A 16,336-nucleotide genomic window follows, 5' to 3' on the forward strand; every position below is an offset into this window, starting at 1 on the left:
CATGACTTTACCGTAATAACCAATCACCTGCTTGTATCTTATCAAAGCCCAAAAAGGAAGAATAGATAAGAATGCGACGCAGTTGCAGTTTTCAACATTTTGTACTTCACCAAATAGCAAGTTAAAAAATGTCGCGCTGAAGACTTTGTTTTCAAAAATGGTGGCTTTTAATTTTATTAGCCTTAGTGTTTTACTGCTGTTTGATTATGCGGCTGGAGGTATGTCAACATTTTTTATTCTTCATGAACTGCTGTTAAATCTTCACATTAGTCATGTTATTCCATCGCAAGTAACTTACACATTGGGCACAAATGCCCCATAATAAACAAATGACGACGGCGTAGGAATTTAAATAAAGTGCTTTCTACACAAATAAAAAAAAAAAAAGTGTTGATTCAACAAACTTAAAGAATGTTATAACGGTTAGAAAATCAAATAATTCTATTCATTAACAGATTTTGGCGTTTATGATTTTCTTTTCAATAAAGAGAGAGAAAAGAGAATTTACATTGTTTCGTAAAGGGAACAATTAACTGATTAAAGGTGTCGATATAACACCTTTTTAATTGTTAAAGAAGTCAATATTAATAAAGCTCATAAGGGAGAGCGCAGATCTCGCGAATTCGATCTCCGGGCGGGACGTATGTCCTCCGAGACTATTTGATAATAAAAAACATCGTGTCTGACATCATTCGTGCACCACCTTTTATTCATGTGGGAAAGCGGAGACAAGGTTTGTACCAGTACAGAATCCAGGGACACCGGTTAAGTTAAATGCCCGTTGTCAAATAACTTAAATACTGTTGAAAAACGGCGTTTAATCCAAAACAAACTAAAAAAAAAACACTTTTACACTCGTATGTGCAACAGTGTAACTCTACATGTAAGAGAATACAAAAAAAAAAGTTTTTTTTTTTTAATTTATTATTTTGTATTTTACGACGACCAAAATATATTAATATCGGAAACTTGGTGGAGTGAAATTACTTTTAACGCAGTCCTATTCTTTCTCTGTCCTTGATATTAAATTAACATTACTCTGAATATATGCATTCGGGATTCTTGTATTATTTCAAAATATTAGGAAACAAACAATCGATACAATTTCTTTAGACGTTATTTTTCATGTAATGATATGTTTAAATGCAGCTGAAGTACGTCTAGTTGGAGGGAGGACACCTTACAAAGGGAGGTTAGAAGTGAGAAATAGCAATGAACAGCCATGGGGAACTGTTTGTGATGATAATTTTGATGACAACGATGCACGGGTAGTATGTCGAATGCTCGGGTTTCGTAACTCTGAGTGAGTAACAATATAGCGTAGAATCTATTATCATTTTAGCAACTACAACATACAATATCATTTCTTAGTAGGGGATACATTTCTTACATCTAAAAGGTATAAAATTTGACATTGCTTGTATAAAAAGCTAAATTTGCATTTGCTTTTAGCCTTGTTTATGAGATATAAGCTTTTCTGTAAGTGTAATAAGATTTTAAGGATTTTCTTAAATGGCATCGGTTTTAGTATGAAGTCAAATTTTTTTACAAACTATTAATCATACATAATTTATGAACTATGCGTTTGGTACTTAAACTGTTTTTAAAGCAAAGTGGACAAAATATTTTCCAGGAGTTCTTCCGTTGTAGAAGCATCAGCATACGGCCCTGGATCGGGGAAAATATTGTTGGATGAAATGCAGTGTATCGGTAACGAGTCAGATGTTTCTCAGTGTAAAGCCAATATATGGGGGGATAGCGATTGTGCACATACAGAAGACGTTGGCGTCAGTTGCCGTAAGAATAGCTTGTGCCATAATCAAAAGAGATGTATCAAAACACATTTCTTTCTTCTAAACAGTTCTTCCTATTTATTGTTCTTACATCATAAAATGTAGTTCTAATATCATGAAAAACTGACATCTAAACTTTCTTGTTTTATATTGTTGCAGGTCTTTGTCAAACTAAATATATTGATTTAATTTTAGAGACACCGGTGAGACTTGTTGAGGGACCTCATTCAGGTAGAATAGAAATCCAAAGAAATGGTTCATGGGAATCTATTTGTTTTGACAGTTTTAACAAAACTGTTGGAAAAGTTATATGCCGTATGTTGGCATTAAGCACTGGGTACGTGAATTATTTCAAGCATTTAAAAGCTACAAAGTTTTAACTTAATTTCTAAACATGGAAAATCATTTTTACATTGATGGTTGATATGCTTTTTGTGACCTCATTTCCAGTTGCATTAAAGTGTTCTTCGATAGAAATACAATATCATTTAAACGTAAAATATTTTTATACTTTTGATTTTATCTTGCAACCAACAGGGATATTGAAATCACACCAGCTGGTTCTACAGGAGCCATTTCTCTCATGGTGTCAAGTTGTGTTGGCAATGAAAAAGACATTTCATTGTGTCAGATGTCTGAAGAATCATGTAGAAGTGCCAGAAGTACCAGTATTGATTGTCGTAAGTTGTTTCTCTACTAGACAAATCTTGTCATCAGTTTAATGAATATAATCTTAAATCTCAACTAACTGTTTTGTCCAACGTGTTCGTTACGTAAGGATTTGGACATTTCCCCATTCCTTTTCATTGATGAATAGCTTCGTATTTGCACTTGTTCTTGTAACACATTAAATAAATATTACTTTTCATAAACCTAGGGACATCATATCATTGCGCATGACTTTGCATGGATGATTCGTACTGATAGATGGTAAATCATAATCAGAAATTTGATAAATCATAACATTAACAATGAACTCTCAAATTCAAGATACGCCATATTGATTCTGACATAATAAAAAGAGACGATAACTAATTCAAAACACAGCTGCTGTCACCGGTTTATTTTTCCTTTTTTGTTCTTTTTTTTCAAATGACACAGCAGATATGTTTGGTGTATCTGTCTTAATATTTCAACAAAAAGACAAAATTACATCTTATTTCAAACAGTGGTTTCACTACACTTATCCCCCTTACGAAACAACAATTAAATGTAAGGTTTATGCGGCTGTACGTTACACGTGAAGAAAAATAATTCTTCTAATATTAGAATGTTACCACTGTTTAATGTGAATCAAAAATAATTCCGATCGGTTCTAATTATAACAGTCATATCCCTAAGCGTTCAGATATAGATCCGTGCAACAATCTGTGCATTTAGGAAACATTTCTCATAAGGCCTTTATAACTGTTTTAGGAACTGAGCTGCGGCTAGTTGGTGGACCTAATCAGCAGTTGGGGAGAGTGGAGGTGAATTTTCAAGATAAATGGGGAACAGTGTGTGACGACTCTTTCGATGATAACGCCGCTTCTGTTATCTGTCGAATGCTTGGCTATAATCCAAAGTATGTCAAATTACAAATATTAATTGTAACAACCAATAAGCACTTTTTAACAAGTCTGATAGGACAGATTAGTTTCATTTATCGATCTTTAGCTAGTCAGTAGGACATATCATTTAGATAACCACTGTATAAATTACTTTCCTGTAACAAGGTTTTTTAATATAAGGATAATGATACTCGTATTGTACATTAATCTAAAGATCTCCAAAGTGGTAATAGTAAAGGTTCAAAATTTACTACCTTTGGCGATTAGTTTTTAATAAATCTTCAATAATAATTTTGATAGGGTATATACCATTGTAAATTTCAGCCATTTAAAATGTTGTGAACGTTTGCTTAATTTGTAAATGGTTTATTAAAACACTTCCAGAATACAATCGTAAGTAGGAAAGCAACATTTCTATGTATAAAGGAAATAATTTAGAAAGCAGTGGTTTTCAATTTAATTATCAATGTTCTTGCACAAGTGAAATACATGTTTAGCAGTAAAATAAATTGACATTATTAATTTGTCTTTATACAATAAAATGTTCCAACAGCCAACCCTTGATTTATGGTTTAAATTTGGATCTTTGTAAAATCATAAACTCAAGAAAGACACTGTTACCTATAAGTTAGATCAATCAGAAAATGCATATCTAAGACTGCCAGTTGCATATACGGCCATTGTTGATGATCTACTTCAAGCTTTAAGAGCATTACTGAAAAGACAAGCGGACGAAAAAATCAGCGGTCAATTGTTGTCTTCCAGATAAACTTGACAGGGATGAGTTATTCCATTCTATCAATGATATCGAGAGATAAAATATCATTTACCGATGAGGGTAAACATTATGTTTGACCAAGAATTAATGCAATTTTAAAGAACACCGTGAGGCATTTGTCTAAATATATTTATTACACGATTAATATGTACTGCAACAGAGGTGCAAGAGCAAGAGGCCGAGCATTTTATGGAAAGGGAAATGGTAGTGTAATCATTGATGAACTACGTTGTCGTGGTGATGAGGCAGATATTTCAGACTGCAAGTCAAACTATTGGGGTTCCCATACTAATTGTGATCATGACGAGGATGCTTCCGTTGAATGCGGTAAGTGATATTTTGAGAGCATTTTTTTTTCATCAAAATGGATAGTTTACTTATTAGAAGTACAGTTTGAAATTATAGCAAACGTTGTAAGTGGTTTAGCATCATCTGATACTGGCATATAATAACTCAATATTGTTAGAGACGTATAACATTTTCATGCTCCATTATAAGTACTTGAGCTATTAGTGTTAACCTGATGTCTGTAAAAGGAACAATCAGACATGATCATGCAAATACGATTAATATTATTTCTTTGCATCTTTTTTGCTCTGGCCTACGGGAAAGAATAATTCATTTTAACTGTTTCTTTTAGGAACGGAAGTACGTTTAGTGGATGGTCCAACACGGTTTTCTGGTCGCTTAGAAATCAAATCCAAGTCTTCTTGGAATGCCATGTGTGACGACTCCTTTAATAACAAAACAGCATCTGTTGTCTGTAGAATGTTGGGATTTGAACGAGGGTGAGATACTTTGCTTTTGTAAATGTGATAGATATATATTTGAAGCAGTTTTGAATATACTCATCCAGTCTGAAATAATAATAAATCAAATTAAATATAAATAAGTTTTTTAAATCGTAACTCCATTTTATCTAGACATTCTTTCGCAACAATATATCTTAAGCACATATGATATATATTTGCAACAGATGAAATTGCCCGGCTGTTGTAAATGGTAGATTTACAGTATCTATTTAAATGTGTATACCCTTTGTTCCAAATGTAAACAAAACATCAGCTAGCTTTCTGTTATCAAAGAGATAGCATAAACCATATCAGGTTATCTAAATGGAACGACCTTAAAAATACTACTATTGGCATTTTATTCATTGAAATAAAACAATATCCTGCACAAAGCTGCATCACAAACTTCGACTAAAGTCATATTTTGAATGTTTTGGCATTGATTTTTAGCAATATCTCCATTCATAACAATGCTTACTATGGAAAAGGCACAGGCGAAATAGCAAACTATCGTTTACAATGTCTTGGAAATGAAACAGACATAATTAACTGCAAACACATTGATATAAATAGCTGCAACAATGGTAGCGACGTCGGGGTCAATTGTTGTAAGTACATGCACTGTAGTTTGAGATATTTTTACAACATATTTGCATATGTGTGGACAACCTATTACACTGAATTCTAATCTGGGAAATTTGTTTGCGTAGTAACAGAGTTTTGTGAAAACAATTATTGAAAAATAAGAGATATTTGAGGAATAATCTTTTGGCGTAATTGATATTTAAACATAAGCGCCTTGCTCTAACTAAGAACACACGACTAACCCGAAGATCAAACTCACGGCCCCGCGATCAATAAATCTTCGCTCTCCCTGGATTGATCGAAATGGGCCGGCTCAATATGTTTGTAAAAATATGTACAAATGCCCTAATAATTGTCCGTTAGTATTGACTTGGCACTCATGAATATTCCGTATATTTCCGTAAAATAATATTCAGTGTCCGAACATAAATCGTGATAGTCTATAACTAAATATAACATATTATATCGTTCTAAATCATTATACTGTCACATGTGTAGGTAGTTGTGCGAACAAAGCGTTTACCTGCCAATATCAGGATTGTGGGTTCGATTCCTACGTCTGACCATATATTTTTCCCCCAAATATTATATGCAGATTTACTACTAATTTAGTTAAACGTATCGTGATGTTTGCGGCTCATTTATTAAGTGTAATCATATTTATCCGTTATGAAAATGTGGAAAAAATTGTTTTAATAGAATCTTAGATAAAAAGACAAAAAGTCCATTTAATGATAAACAGTTTTGTCATTATTTATTCCAACAGTGTAGTGCACATTTGATAAATGTTTGTCTTTTTTAATTTAATATGTCTCTTAAATGAATAACGCAGAAACAATGAAAATAATACGATTAAAGAAACCAACAAAATCAAAATGAAGAAATGCGTTTGTTTTTCGTCGTTTTCCAACAGAAATGATGGAAATAAACACATATTCAATTTTATCGACTTTCCTAGAAGAATGTTAAGAATGGTAGAACATCGTTCATCTATGGCAACGTAAAGTACACGTGTTCCAAGCTAGTTCCAAATGTTATATCTGAAACAAAATATAATGAGAATATCTGGACTTTCGTAAGTAAGGGACGGAATTGTCTGTTGCAGATTCCGTAACACCTATCAGATTACAAGGTGGTCCTACGACATATTCAGGAAGGGTAGAAGTGTACATGCAAGAGCTGTCTACATGGATGGGCATATGTGATGATAGTTATGGTTTTACAGTTGATGACGCCAGAGTTCTCTGCAGAATGATCGGAAAACCTAACATGTAATATAATCATGCTGTTAACAAAATCAAAAGAACCTGCAATATTAATGAACTGAGTTATGTTAAATGCTTGCAAATGTTATCTAAGCAATTACGTAGTCACATTATGGCTATTAGGTATAAAACACTTTGCTGTACCATACAGTGATAAATTTGGAAAAGTACCCATTGAAAAACATAAAGAGCGATCCGCTAGGCGAATTCAGTATTTTTTTCTGGATGAGTACGAATTCAAATATATTACGTATTGTACAGAATGATGTTTTATAATCTTTTTATTCCATGCTTATTTTTCACAATGCAGATGCACAATGTTTCGTCTATATACAAGTTGAATTTTATGCAGATATTTTATCGGTCAACGCTTTTTATTGTTTTGTTGACATAGGAATTTGTAAAAAAGTTACATCGTCCATATGTGGATTTTTTTATACATACACATGTACAAAACAATTTTTTTTTATAAAGGACGGTTAGGCGGTAAAAATGCATATAGCAGATTGGCAGAGAAAAATAGGTATAAAATGATGATCTGCAATATTTGAATTTTTGTTAAATCAGTTGTTATGACGGATGTTTATTCCAAGATTATAAGTCGTAATTCTTTGCTTTAATTTATTCAGGATAATTATATAGAGGATATTTGTTTGTTTCAGTGTAAGATCGAAATATATTTCACCGAGTGAACTCTATAATGCAATATTTTCACGAATGGCACAGCCACGAGTGAAAATATAAATTATGGTGTTCAAGAGTGAATAGCTAAATGCAAAATGGCAATAAATTGAAAACTGAGTCATAGTCCTGCTGATTGTCTTTTTTTGATAACAACAAATAAATCCTCATCGATTTACAGTGTTATCATTACAAACCTGGGTGAATCAGGAAGATTAGATATAAAGGGGTTAGAATGACATAAAAAAGAGCACTTACCTTTGCAGACAGGTACTTATTGATGATTCAATAATCTCTAACGTTATCTTTGCACAGCCATGCGGGAGGTTTATATAATTTACGTTTCGTTCAAATGAAATTAAAAATCTTTCGTTGTTTATCAACTACTTAAACATAGTCCTCTGTCTACAAAAAAACTTACGGCAATGCGGCACAGTATATCATTAGTTTTGTGAATACCAATGTGACAACTCGTAAAACATGTTAGCATATATTTCTTTTAGGTATGCTTTGAAATAAGTAGAGCTGTGATCAGTTATCGTAATAAATTCCTGTTCTCATTCACATTGCACCTTTGAACATATAATTTATATATGTTTTTAAGATTTTAATAGATCGCTTCTGTACGCATGACGCATAATCAAAGAACAAATAATTCGATATTTAAAAATAACACTACTGATACCGTAATATATTTAATAAAATACGACGTAATTCTTTCAATTCAACTTGAATGTCTGTGTGTTTATATCTGTGAATGAAGATCACATGCCAACGGACACCAGTTTCGTCTCTCCCAAAACTGTTTCTATAAACAGGGTTGACTGTAATTAAATACATTATAGATATAATACAAAACAGAAAATGATTCATGTAATAGAATGTATATAAAATATGTAAGAAAATCCTTTGGATGTATAGAAAGCAATGAAAAAACAACACACAACGACACGGTTTGATTGAGTCTGTTCATGACAGGTAATAGAACACGCAACACCCCTCAAACCCCCCTAGCACCGGCTTATATGGTACTCTATTATTGTAACATTAAATGCACCCTACGATCCCAAAGGACCAGAAAGTATAGCGACACTGTATTCAAGTGCGGGGAGATGCATTTCAGTCGCAATACGAAAACAAGAGCTCGTCGAACACGAAATGCCCCCCCCCCCTCCCCCCTTGATGCATTCAGTAATTGCACAAGGAACAGAAATTATTTGCTCTTTGTAAACGAAAGTTCTACTGTTCTAGTTCAATGTGACATTGACCTTTGACCTATTGACCTCAAAATCCACAGGGGTAATCTGCTGGTCATGATCAACCTCCCTATTAAGTTTAGTAATCCTAGGTCTAAGCATTCTCAAGGTATCGTCCGAAAAGGGTTTAACTGTTCCGGGTCAATGTGACCTTGACCTTTAGCCTAGAAACCCCAAAATCTATAAGGGTCATCTACAGGTCATGACCAACTTCCCTATCAAGTTTCATGAACATAGGCCCAAGCGTTCTCAAGTTATTGTCTGGAAATTGTTTAAATGTTCCGGGTCACTGTAACCTTGACCTTAGATTTACTGACCTTAAAATCAATAGGGGTCATCTACTGGTCATGTTAAAACTCTCAGTTATCTTTCATGACCCTTGGCCCAAGCGTTCTCAAATTATCGTCGAGAAACCGTTTAACTGTTCTTGGCTAATCTGACCTGGAACTTTGACCAAATGATCTTAAGATCAAAAGGGGTCATCTGCTGGTCATGATCAATCTCCTTATCTATTTTCCTGATCCTAAGCCGAAGCGTTCTTGAGTTATCGCCCGGAAACCATTTTAATGTTCTTGGTCATTGTGACATTGACCTTTGACCTACTGACCTCAAAATAGGGTCATATGCTGGTCATAACCAACCTCCCTATCAACTTTCATGATCCTAGGCCCAAGCAACCTTGAGTTATCATCCGGAAACTATTTAACTTTGACGTACTGACCTCAAAATCAATAGGGGTCATCTGCTGGTCATGACCAACCTCCCTATCAACTTTCATGATCCTAGGCCCAAAGCGTTCTTGAGTAAGCATCCGGAAACCGTTTAACTGTTCAGGGTCACTGTGACCTTAACCTTTGACATACAGATCTCAAACTCAATAGTACGAAAGACCCGTGGTGACATTTCAACTTCATTATTTCACGATTTCTGCTTCATGATTTCACGATTTCCACTTCATGAATTCACGAATTCACGATTTCTGCTTCCTGATTTCACGATTTCCACTTCACGAACTCACGATTTCACGAATTCACGATTTCACAATAAAACTTCACGATTTCTTGATTTTACGATTTCATGATTTCACGATTTCACGATTTCTGCTTCATGTTTTCACAATTTCCACTTTATGAATTCACGAATTCACGATTTCCACTTCACGATTTCACGAATTCACGATTTCACAATAAAACTTCACTATTTCATGATTTCACGATTTCCACTTCATGAATTCACGATTTCACGATTTCTGCTTCCTGATTTCACGATTTCCTGATTTCACGAGTCATGAATTCACGATTTCACAAAAAAAAACTTCACAATTTCTTGATTTCACGATTTCTTGATTTCACGATTTCCACTTCTTGAATTCACGATTTCACGATTTCACCATTAAACTTCACGATTTCATGATTTCTTGATTTCACTTGTTCTATTTGGCCAATCCATTCCGTTACTCTCCATTCAATGAAGTGTAAACGTAATGAATGGTCTGGGTTACAGAGGATCAGTTTATACTCCTGCATACGTCTGTGTGGAGGTTGGGGAGGGATATTGGTGTCTGTACCAACACAATATTGGGTACTTTCAACACTAAAACATGTATGAACAAAATAAGATGCCCAAGTAGCTTTACTGTTTTAGACAATTCCAAAATATATAAGTATGTTTATTATGCCCACGCCATTTATGGCGACGGAGCATTAAGCCTTGCAGTTGTCCGTCCGTCAGTCCGTTATTTTGGAATCCGTCTTTCCGTCCATAGACACATTGGTTTCTGTTCATTTAAAAGAGAATGTTTGCATGGATTGAATTTATATTTTGTATGTATATCCTTTCCACGCCTGTAACGTCTAAGCCGCTTTATTACGTTTTAAACGGCCCTCGTGGTAAGGCCGTACTCTTGATCAACTCAGTTTGCATACCATTTACACAGCAGATGGCAATAGCTTACATGTGAATAAGATGCATCGCTTTTCATTTAATAGCACAAAGATGAGGAGCTTACTAAAACCGAAAAAAGGGTCTGGAACAATTTCACATTTTAAGCAATAATGCATTCTAAAAGTATTGTTTGTAAGTCTATTTCCTCATCAGTTGAGGCATTTTCGGCCAGTTTTCACTTTCAGTCCCTAAACCTGGTTGTACATTTATATAACACGCCATCTTACATGTAGCGAATATCACCCGCGGTTTTCTTCGTCATACATTAGTCATGTGACTAATAAAATCGCGAAAAGTTGAACTTGTACTATAATTATGAAATCGTGAAATCGAGAAATCGTGAATTCTTGAAGTGGAAATCGTGAATTCGTGAAATCGTGAAATTTAATGGTGAAATCGCAAATTCGTGAAATCATGAAATCAAGAAATCGTGAATTCGTGAAGTTTAATGGTGAAATCGTGAATTCGTGAACTCGTGAATTCCTGAAGTGGAAATTGTGAATTCGTGAAGTGGAAATCGTGAAATCGTGAATTCATGAAGTGGAAATCGTGAAATCATGAATTCATGAAGTGGAAATCGTGAAATCGCGAAACCGTGAAATCGTGAAGTTTTGTCGTGAAATCGTGAATTCGTGAATTCATGAAGTGGAAATCGTGAATTCGCGAAACCGTGAAATCATGAAGTTTTATCGTGAATTCATGAAATCGTGAATTCGTGAAGTGGAAATCGTGAAAGCAGGAAGCAGAAATCGTGAATTCGTGAATTCATGAAGTGGAAATCATGAAATCATAAAGCAGAAATCGTGAAATAATGAAGTTGTAATGTCACCACGGGTCTTTCGTACAATAGGGATCATCTGCAGGTGATGCCAACCTTCCTATCAACTTTCATAATCCTAGGCCCAAGCGTTTCTTGAGTTATCATCCGGAAACGGATTGGTCTACATACAGACCGACCGACCGACCGACCGACCGACTGACAGACCGACCGACCGACCGACTGACAGACCGACAGACCGACCGACCGACCGACATCTGCAAAACAATATACCCCTCCTTCTTCGAAGTGGGGTCATAAGACGATCGTTTGGAAGAATAGAACGCAACCAAGCAAAATGATAGCAGACTCGATTTGAATGAGTCATAGAAATTGCATCCCAAGCGAATTTGACGCTATCGAAATAATCGATGAAAGCACAGTCTTATTTGCTTACCCACTGTTTTCAATGGTGGCTATCTAACTTGGAAATGTCTATATGGCGCGCCGTTAAGACTTTGGAAGTTTCTTTGTGTCGTGTTGGCGCGGGTAAGCGCTACAAAACGGAACTATTAATGCGCCATAACGAGACATGGTTTCAAACCTAAAGACACAATTTATTTCGCGCTGGTGTGCGCTATGATCACTTATTTTATGTTGGCGCGTTGACGCGCGCTTCAAGATGAAATGAAACTTTTCGATGTCTCGTATTGGCGCGCGCCATTTTATTTCTCGTTGGCACACGCGTGCCAAAGCAGGACACAGAAAAATTTTATTTTGCAATGGCGCTTGCGACAACGTGAAAATATGTAACGTTTGTTGATGGAATGGGTGCAAGCTCAAAATAACATGTTTCGTTCTGGTATGGACACACAGAATAGCTAGTCTTCTTTTTTCTATATAAACTGATAAATTCTTAAGGGCTGCAGCACACATTAGCATCCATTTTAAATGTCTGTTACGTATATTTTCTTCAAGAATATTATCAGTGCTGAATAAACACCAGAAGAAAAGTGAGGGTCATGTGCTGGTCATATTTCATGCAAGAAAATATTTAAGTTAAACACACACGGTGTGAAATCAGCTAAAATGAGATCTCAAATTGTATTTGTGGTGTATGATCTAAGTTGCATTGAAAAGTTTTGTAGTAGAAAAACGCTACATAACGTCAGGGATAGATCTATCATGTGATTTATTGATTGTATACTTTTCTGTCGCGTTCAATGTTTTGTTGTGGCGCGTTGATTTTTGGCTTTGTTTCTCTTGTTTGTGAGTATGTGCGCGCGCGTGTGTATGTGTGTGTGTGTGTGTGTGTGCGTGCGTGCTCGCGCGCGCGCGCGCGCGTGTGTGTATGTGTGTGCTTCAATGCGACATAACGAAATGTACTAAATAAGCCATCATATCTTTATGTCTAAATGAAATCAGTTTAGAGCAATACCTGTGATAATTTTGTTTATGTCTCTGTACAATGAATGGGTTCATTTCAATTTTTCATTTATATAAAAAGGAATCCAAGTTTTCATACCGCCACATACCTTTATGATTACGTCATCCGAGGAAAAGCCATATCTGAAATGAACTGCAGTGGATCCGAACAAGACATTACGGATTGTAGATCCGGACAACAGTGGCTAGATACAAGTTGTGGCTATCCAAATTACGTCGGCATTAACTGTGGTAAGAGTGTGCAGTTGTTTGCAATTCATTTATTTCTAAACCGAAGTGAATGTAGAAATAAGTGTCAAAGTTTGGACAGGTGAACTTTTTTATCAATATGCATGTTCCTTGAGAACTGTTATATAATGTCATTTTACCTCGGACAGCTTAACAAATAAATTATTTTGAGTTGATACGCAAAAGAGAAACGAAATATCTACTATATCTTCAGAGCCTGTTACAGAAGTTCGTTTGGTAGAAGGACCTTCTGCTAGAGCCGGAAGAGTAGAAATACAATATAACGGTACATGGGGTACCATTTGTATAGAGAGATTTGAAACTATGGACTCTGATGTTATCTGTAATATGTTGGGCTACACACAGAAGTAAGTCAGATACATATACAATATTGAATTAATCTTTAATTTCATAACTATTCCTTGAATTTTATATTCAGTGATATATATTTTCATAACAGTGATGTGAAACATTGAGTAAAATGAATACTAGAGTGAACTAGGACTTTCCAACCATCATTAAGATAGTTTGAAGTTGCGTATTGAACGTATGACATTAACTCTGAGAGGATTAGCAAATAAAAAAAAACAACAGTTTATTGACGTAAGTTAGTTTCATAAAATGTAGAGATAGTACCTACAATTTCAAATTATGGAAAACAATTTTAAAAAATAATGTTGATTGCTATATATATATAATTCAAGACCGAACAAAATACTCAAGTCTTGATCTGATCAGTTTCAAGCATATTATTGATGATTTTCTGAAACTTCTTATTTAATTTCCATGTACTCGCTCTTGCAGATAGTCCTACCTATCTAGCCATTGATAAATATTTAATCCCCAGTTATGACTGGATTGCAGAAAAAAACTTATGTCAATGCAAAAGAATTGTCAAATACATGCATATTGTATGATATCACCAAATGTTTTAAGACTCATAAAATAAATTCAGATCCACTATTTATAAGCTGAAATTTAGATATAATGTTATTTATACCATCTCACACATAAACCCTTCAGTATTTACCATGAAAATGGACATTTAAATGAAATAACTTGTCACTAAGTTTTCAACCATACAGTTACTGCATTCTGCCTTTTGATTTTCGTCATACAGGTGTAAATGTAAATGCAAAGTAGGATTATTGTTTGTGTCATTGACCTGTGACGTTTTTCCCGCAGTGATTTAAATAGTAAAGTTGTCAAAATGTATGTAGAAATGATATGATAATATTTTAATTAGTGAAAGTTAAACCGCGAAACTCTGTGTATATAGCTAAAGTGACATACACCTTCTCGTAAAGATATGTTGATGTGTGTTGACATATTCTTATCATGAATATGTCGGAATAATATATGTAGCAATGGTAAGAAAATGTATTTCGAAATACTATGATAATATGAATAATTAGGGAAAAGATAAACCGCAATACTCTGTTTATATAAATGTTACCCGGTCAGTAGGACACTTACGGATAAACGTGTGTTCTCTTCAGGTCTCTGAAAGGGCACGCAAACAGCACAAATAAATAAAAAAGTAGGAGGACACAGATTTTCAGTTCTCACTTCAAAATCTTTACTCTCAGTGCGCATGCGTGACGTACATTGGCGGATAGGTAAATAAAAGAGGCCCGTCACCTATTTTTAGTTTACATGTTAGTTATAGGAATGAAATGGTGGAGTATAGGACTGTACTTTTGTAACGAAAAAAATAAGTGTTGTATGGGGATGATAACTGATTAGATGGACAAATGGATGAGTATGTGTATAATGATATATAGGGATGTGACATTTATATATAGAATACCAATGACAAATGACCCCGTTACATCCTCCCCCCTTCAGTAAAATGTCGTCCCGACATTTCAAAGGTCTCTACCTATATCGCAAATTACACTACTCCATAACGTTAACTATTTCAACGTTATACTAAATACTATTCCTAGGGTCATACAGTCTACCTACAATGTAGTTACAAATGATTCACCAACAATTACGTTTTTGAATCTTAAGACATTAACGTACGTTAGTACGGAAATGTACTACACCGGCAACACTTAGCACCAAGTTGCCACACTCACAATATAATTATGACAGACTTCAGTTCTATCATTAATAATTAGCAACTTCTTATGTGTTTAAACATACAGAAAACACAAAATTCCATCAGGCATCGGTTAAAATTACCTGAAATTTATTTTCATGATTTATCATGAATATCAAAGATCACTAGTATTAGTGATAATGTTTCGAAGCACTATTACTTAATTCATATAATCACGGGATCTATAGTAACTACATATACAACTGTCTCAGTATGTACAAAATACTTAAAAACTAAAACAACTGAAAAAAAATCTGATCAATGTACTGTATGAACGTCTATTCATTTATCTGTACAACTGTATCAATGGTGTGTTACCCAATCATGTGACCGCATCCAAACAGGTCTGTCTTTGACACGACTACCTCTTCTAGGAACAAATTCCTTTGCTTGAGGATTTAATGGCGCCACAGGCTTCCTTCTCTGAGGAATAATGTATTTCGGGACATCTTTTGTCTGAGGATTTGGTGAGGACAACTTGGATGATTTGGATTCATCACAAGGATGTGCTAGTGGTTCTTGGGGCTCGGTTCCGATCAGATCGTCTGCTTGATCAGGTACTTCATCATCAGACTGAAGTTCCACGACTTCGTCAGGAGGACCCCTAAACTGTGATTTCTTTAGAGGCAGACCCATAAAAGGTAAGAGGAGGTTTCGGTGAAGGGTTCGAAGACTACTACGACCGTGTTCCCTTTTCACCTGGAAGACTGGGATAGAAGGATTGGGCTGAGATATGACTTTGTAGATATCCCTACTCCACTTGTCAGCAATCTTATTCTTACCTTTCAGTCCTACATTTCTGACTAGGACCCTATCTCCAGGATGGAGTTTAGCCTCCCTGACTCTCAAGTCATATCTTTGCTTATGGCGCTTGGACTGTCGTTTGGCCTCCCGTGTAGCCACTTTATATGCAAAGTCAAGACGCTTTTTCAAATTTGTGACATAATCTGAATGGGTCTTCTTTGAAGATGAGGAGTCTGGTTCAGTACCGAAAAAGGCGTCAAGAGCAAGCCTCGGGTGGCGGCCAAACATTAAAAAATGTGGGGTGAGTCCTGTAGTTTCATGCCTAGTGGAGTTATAGGCGTGAACCAAAGTGGGTACATGGGACTTCCAATTACTCTTCTGTTCATCTTCCAGAGTACCGAGCATGTTAAG

General features: G+C 35.2%; 1 protein-coding gene across 1 annotated transcript; it reads left to right on the top strand.

Moving 5' to 3' along the window:
- The first annotated feature begins 68 nt into the window (after positions 1 to 68).
- Positions 69 to 13,446, top strand: LOC128548663 (scavenger receptor cysteine-rich domain superfamily protein-like). Its single transcript, XM_053524023.1, has 12 exons — positions 69 to 218; positions 1,150 to 1,303; positions 1,634 to 1,797; positions 1,989 to 2,130; positions 2,331 to 2,473; positions 3,210 to 3,357; positions 4,282 to 4,448; positions 4,762 to 4,909; positions 5,363 to 5,520; positions 6,603 to 6,768; positions 12,908 to 13,077; positions 13,289 to 13,446. Exons 1-12 carry the CDS (start codon positions 158 to 160, stop codon positions 13,444 to 13,446), a joined length of 1,779 nt encoding a protein of 592 aa, XP_053379998.1. The 5' UTR covers positions 69 to 157.
- Positions 13,447 to 16,336: the final 2,890 nt, after the last annotated feature.

Source organism: Mercenaria mercenaria, chromosome 2 (assembly GCF_021730395.1).
Source record: "Mercenaria mercenaria strain notata chromosome 2, MADL_Memer_1, whole genome shotgun sequence".
NCBI lineage: Eukaryota > Metazoa > Mollusca > Bivalvia > Venerida > Veneridae > Mercenaria > Mercenaria mercenaria.

Excerpts from the sequence above, each read along its gene's own strand:
- LOC128548663 (XM_053524023.1), top strand. The coding sequence starts at position 158 with ATGGTGGCTTTTAATTTTATTAGCCTTAGTGTTTTACTGCTGTTTGAT. Across the intron at positions 219-1,149 it reads GTTTGATTATGCGGCTGGAG|CTGAAGTACGTCTAGTTGGA; the intron begins GTATGTCAACAT and ends GTTTAAATGCAG. Across the intron at positions 1,798-1,988 it reads AGACGTTGGCGTCAGTTGCC|AGACACCGGTGAGACTTGTT; the intron begins GTAAGAATAGCT and ends ATTTAATTTTAG.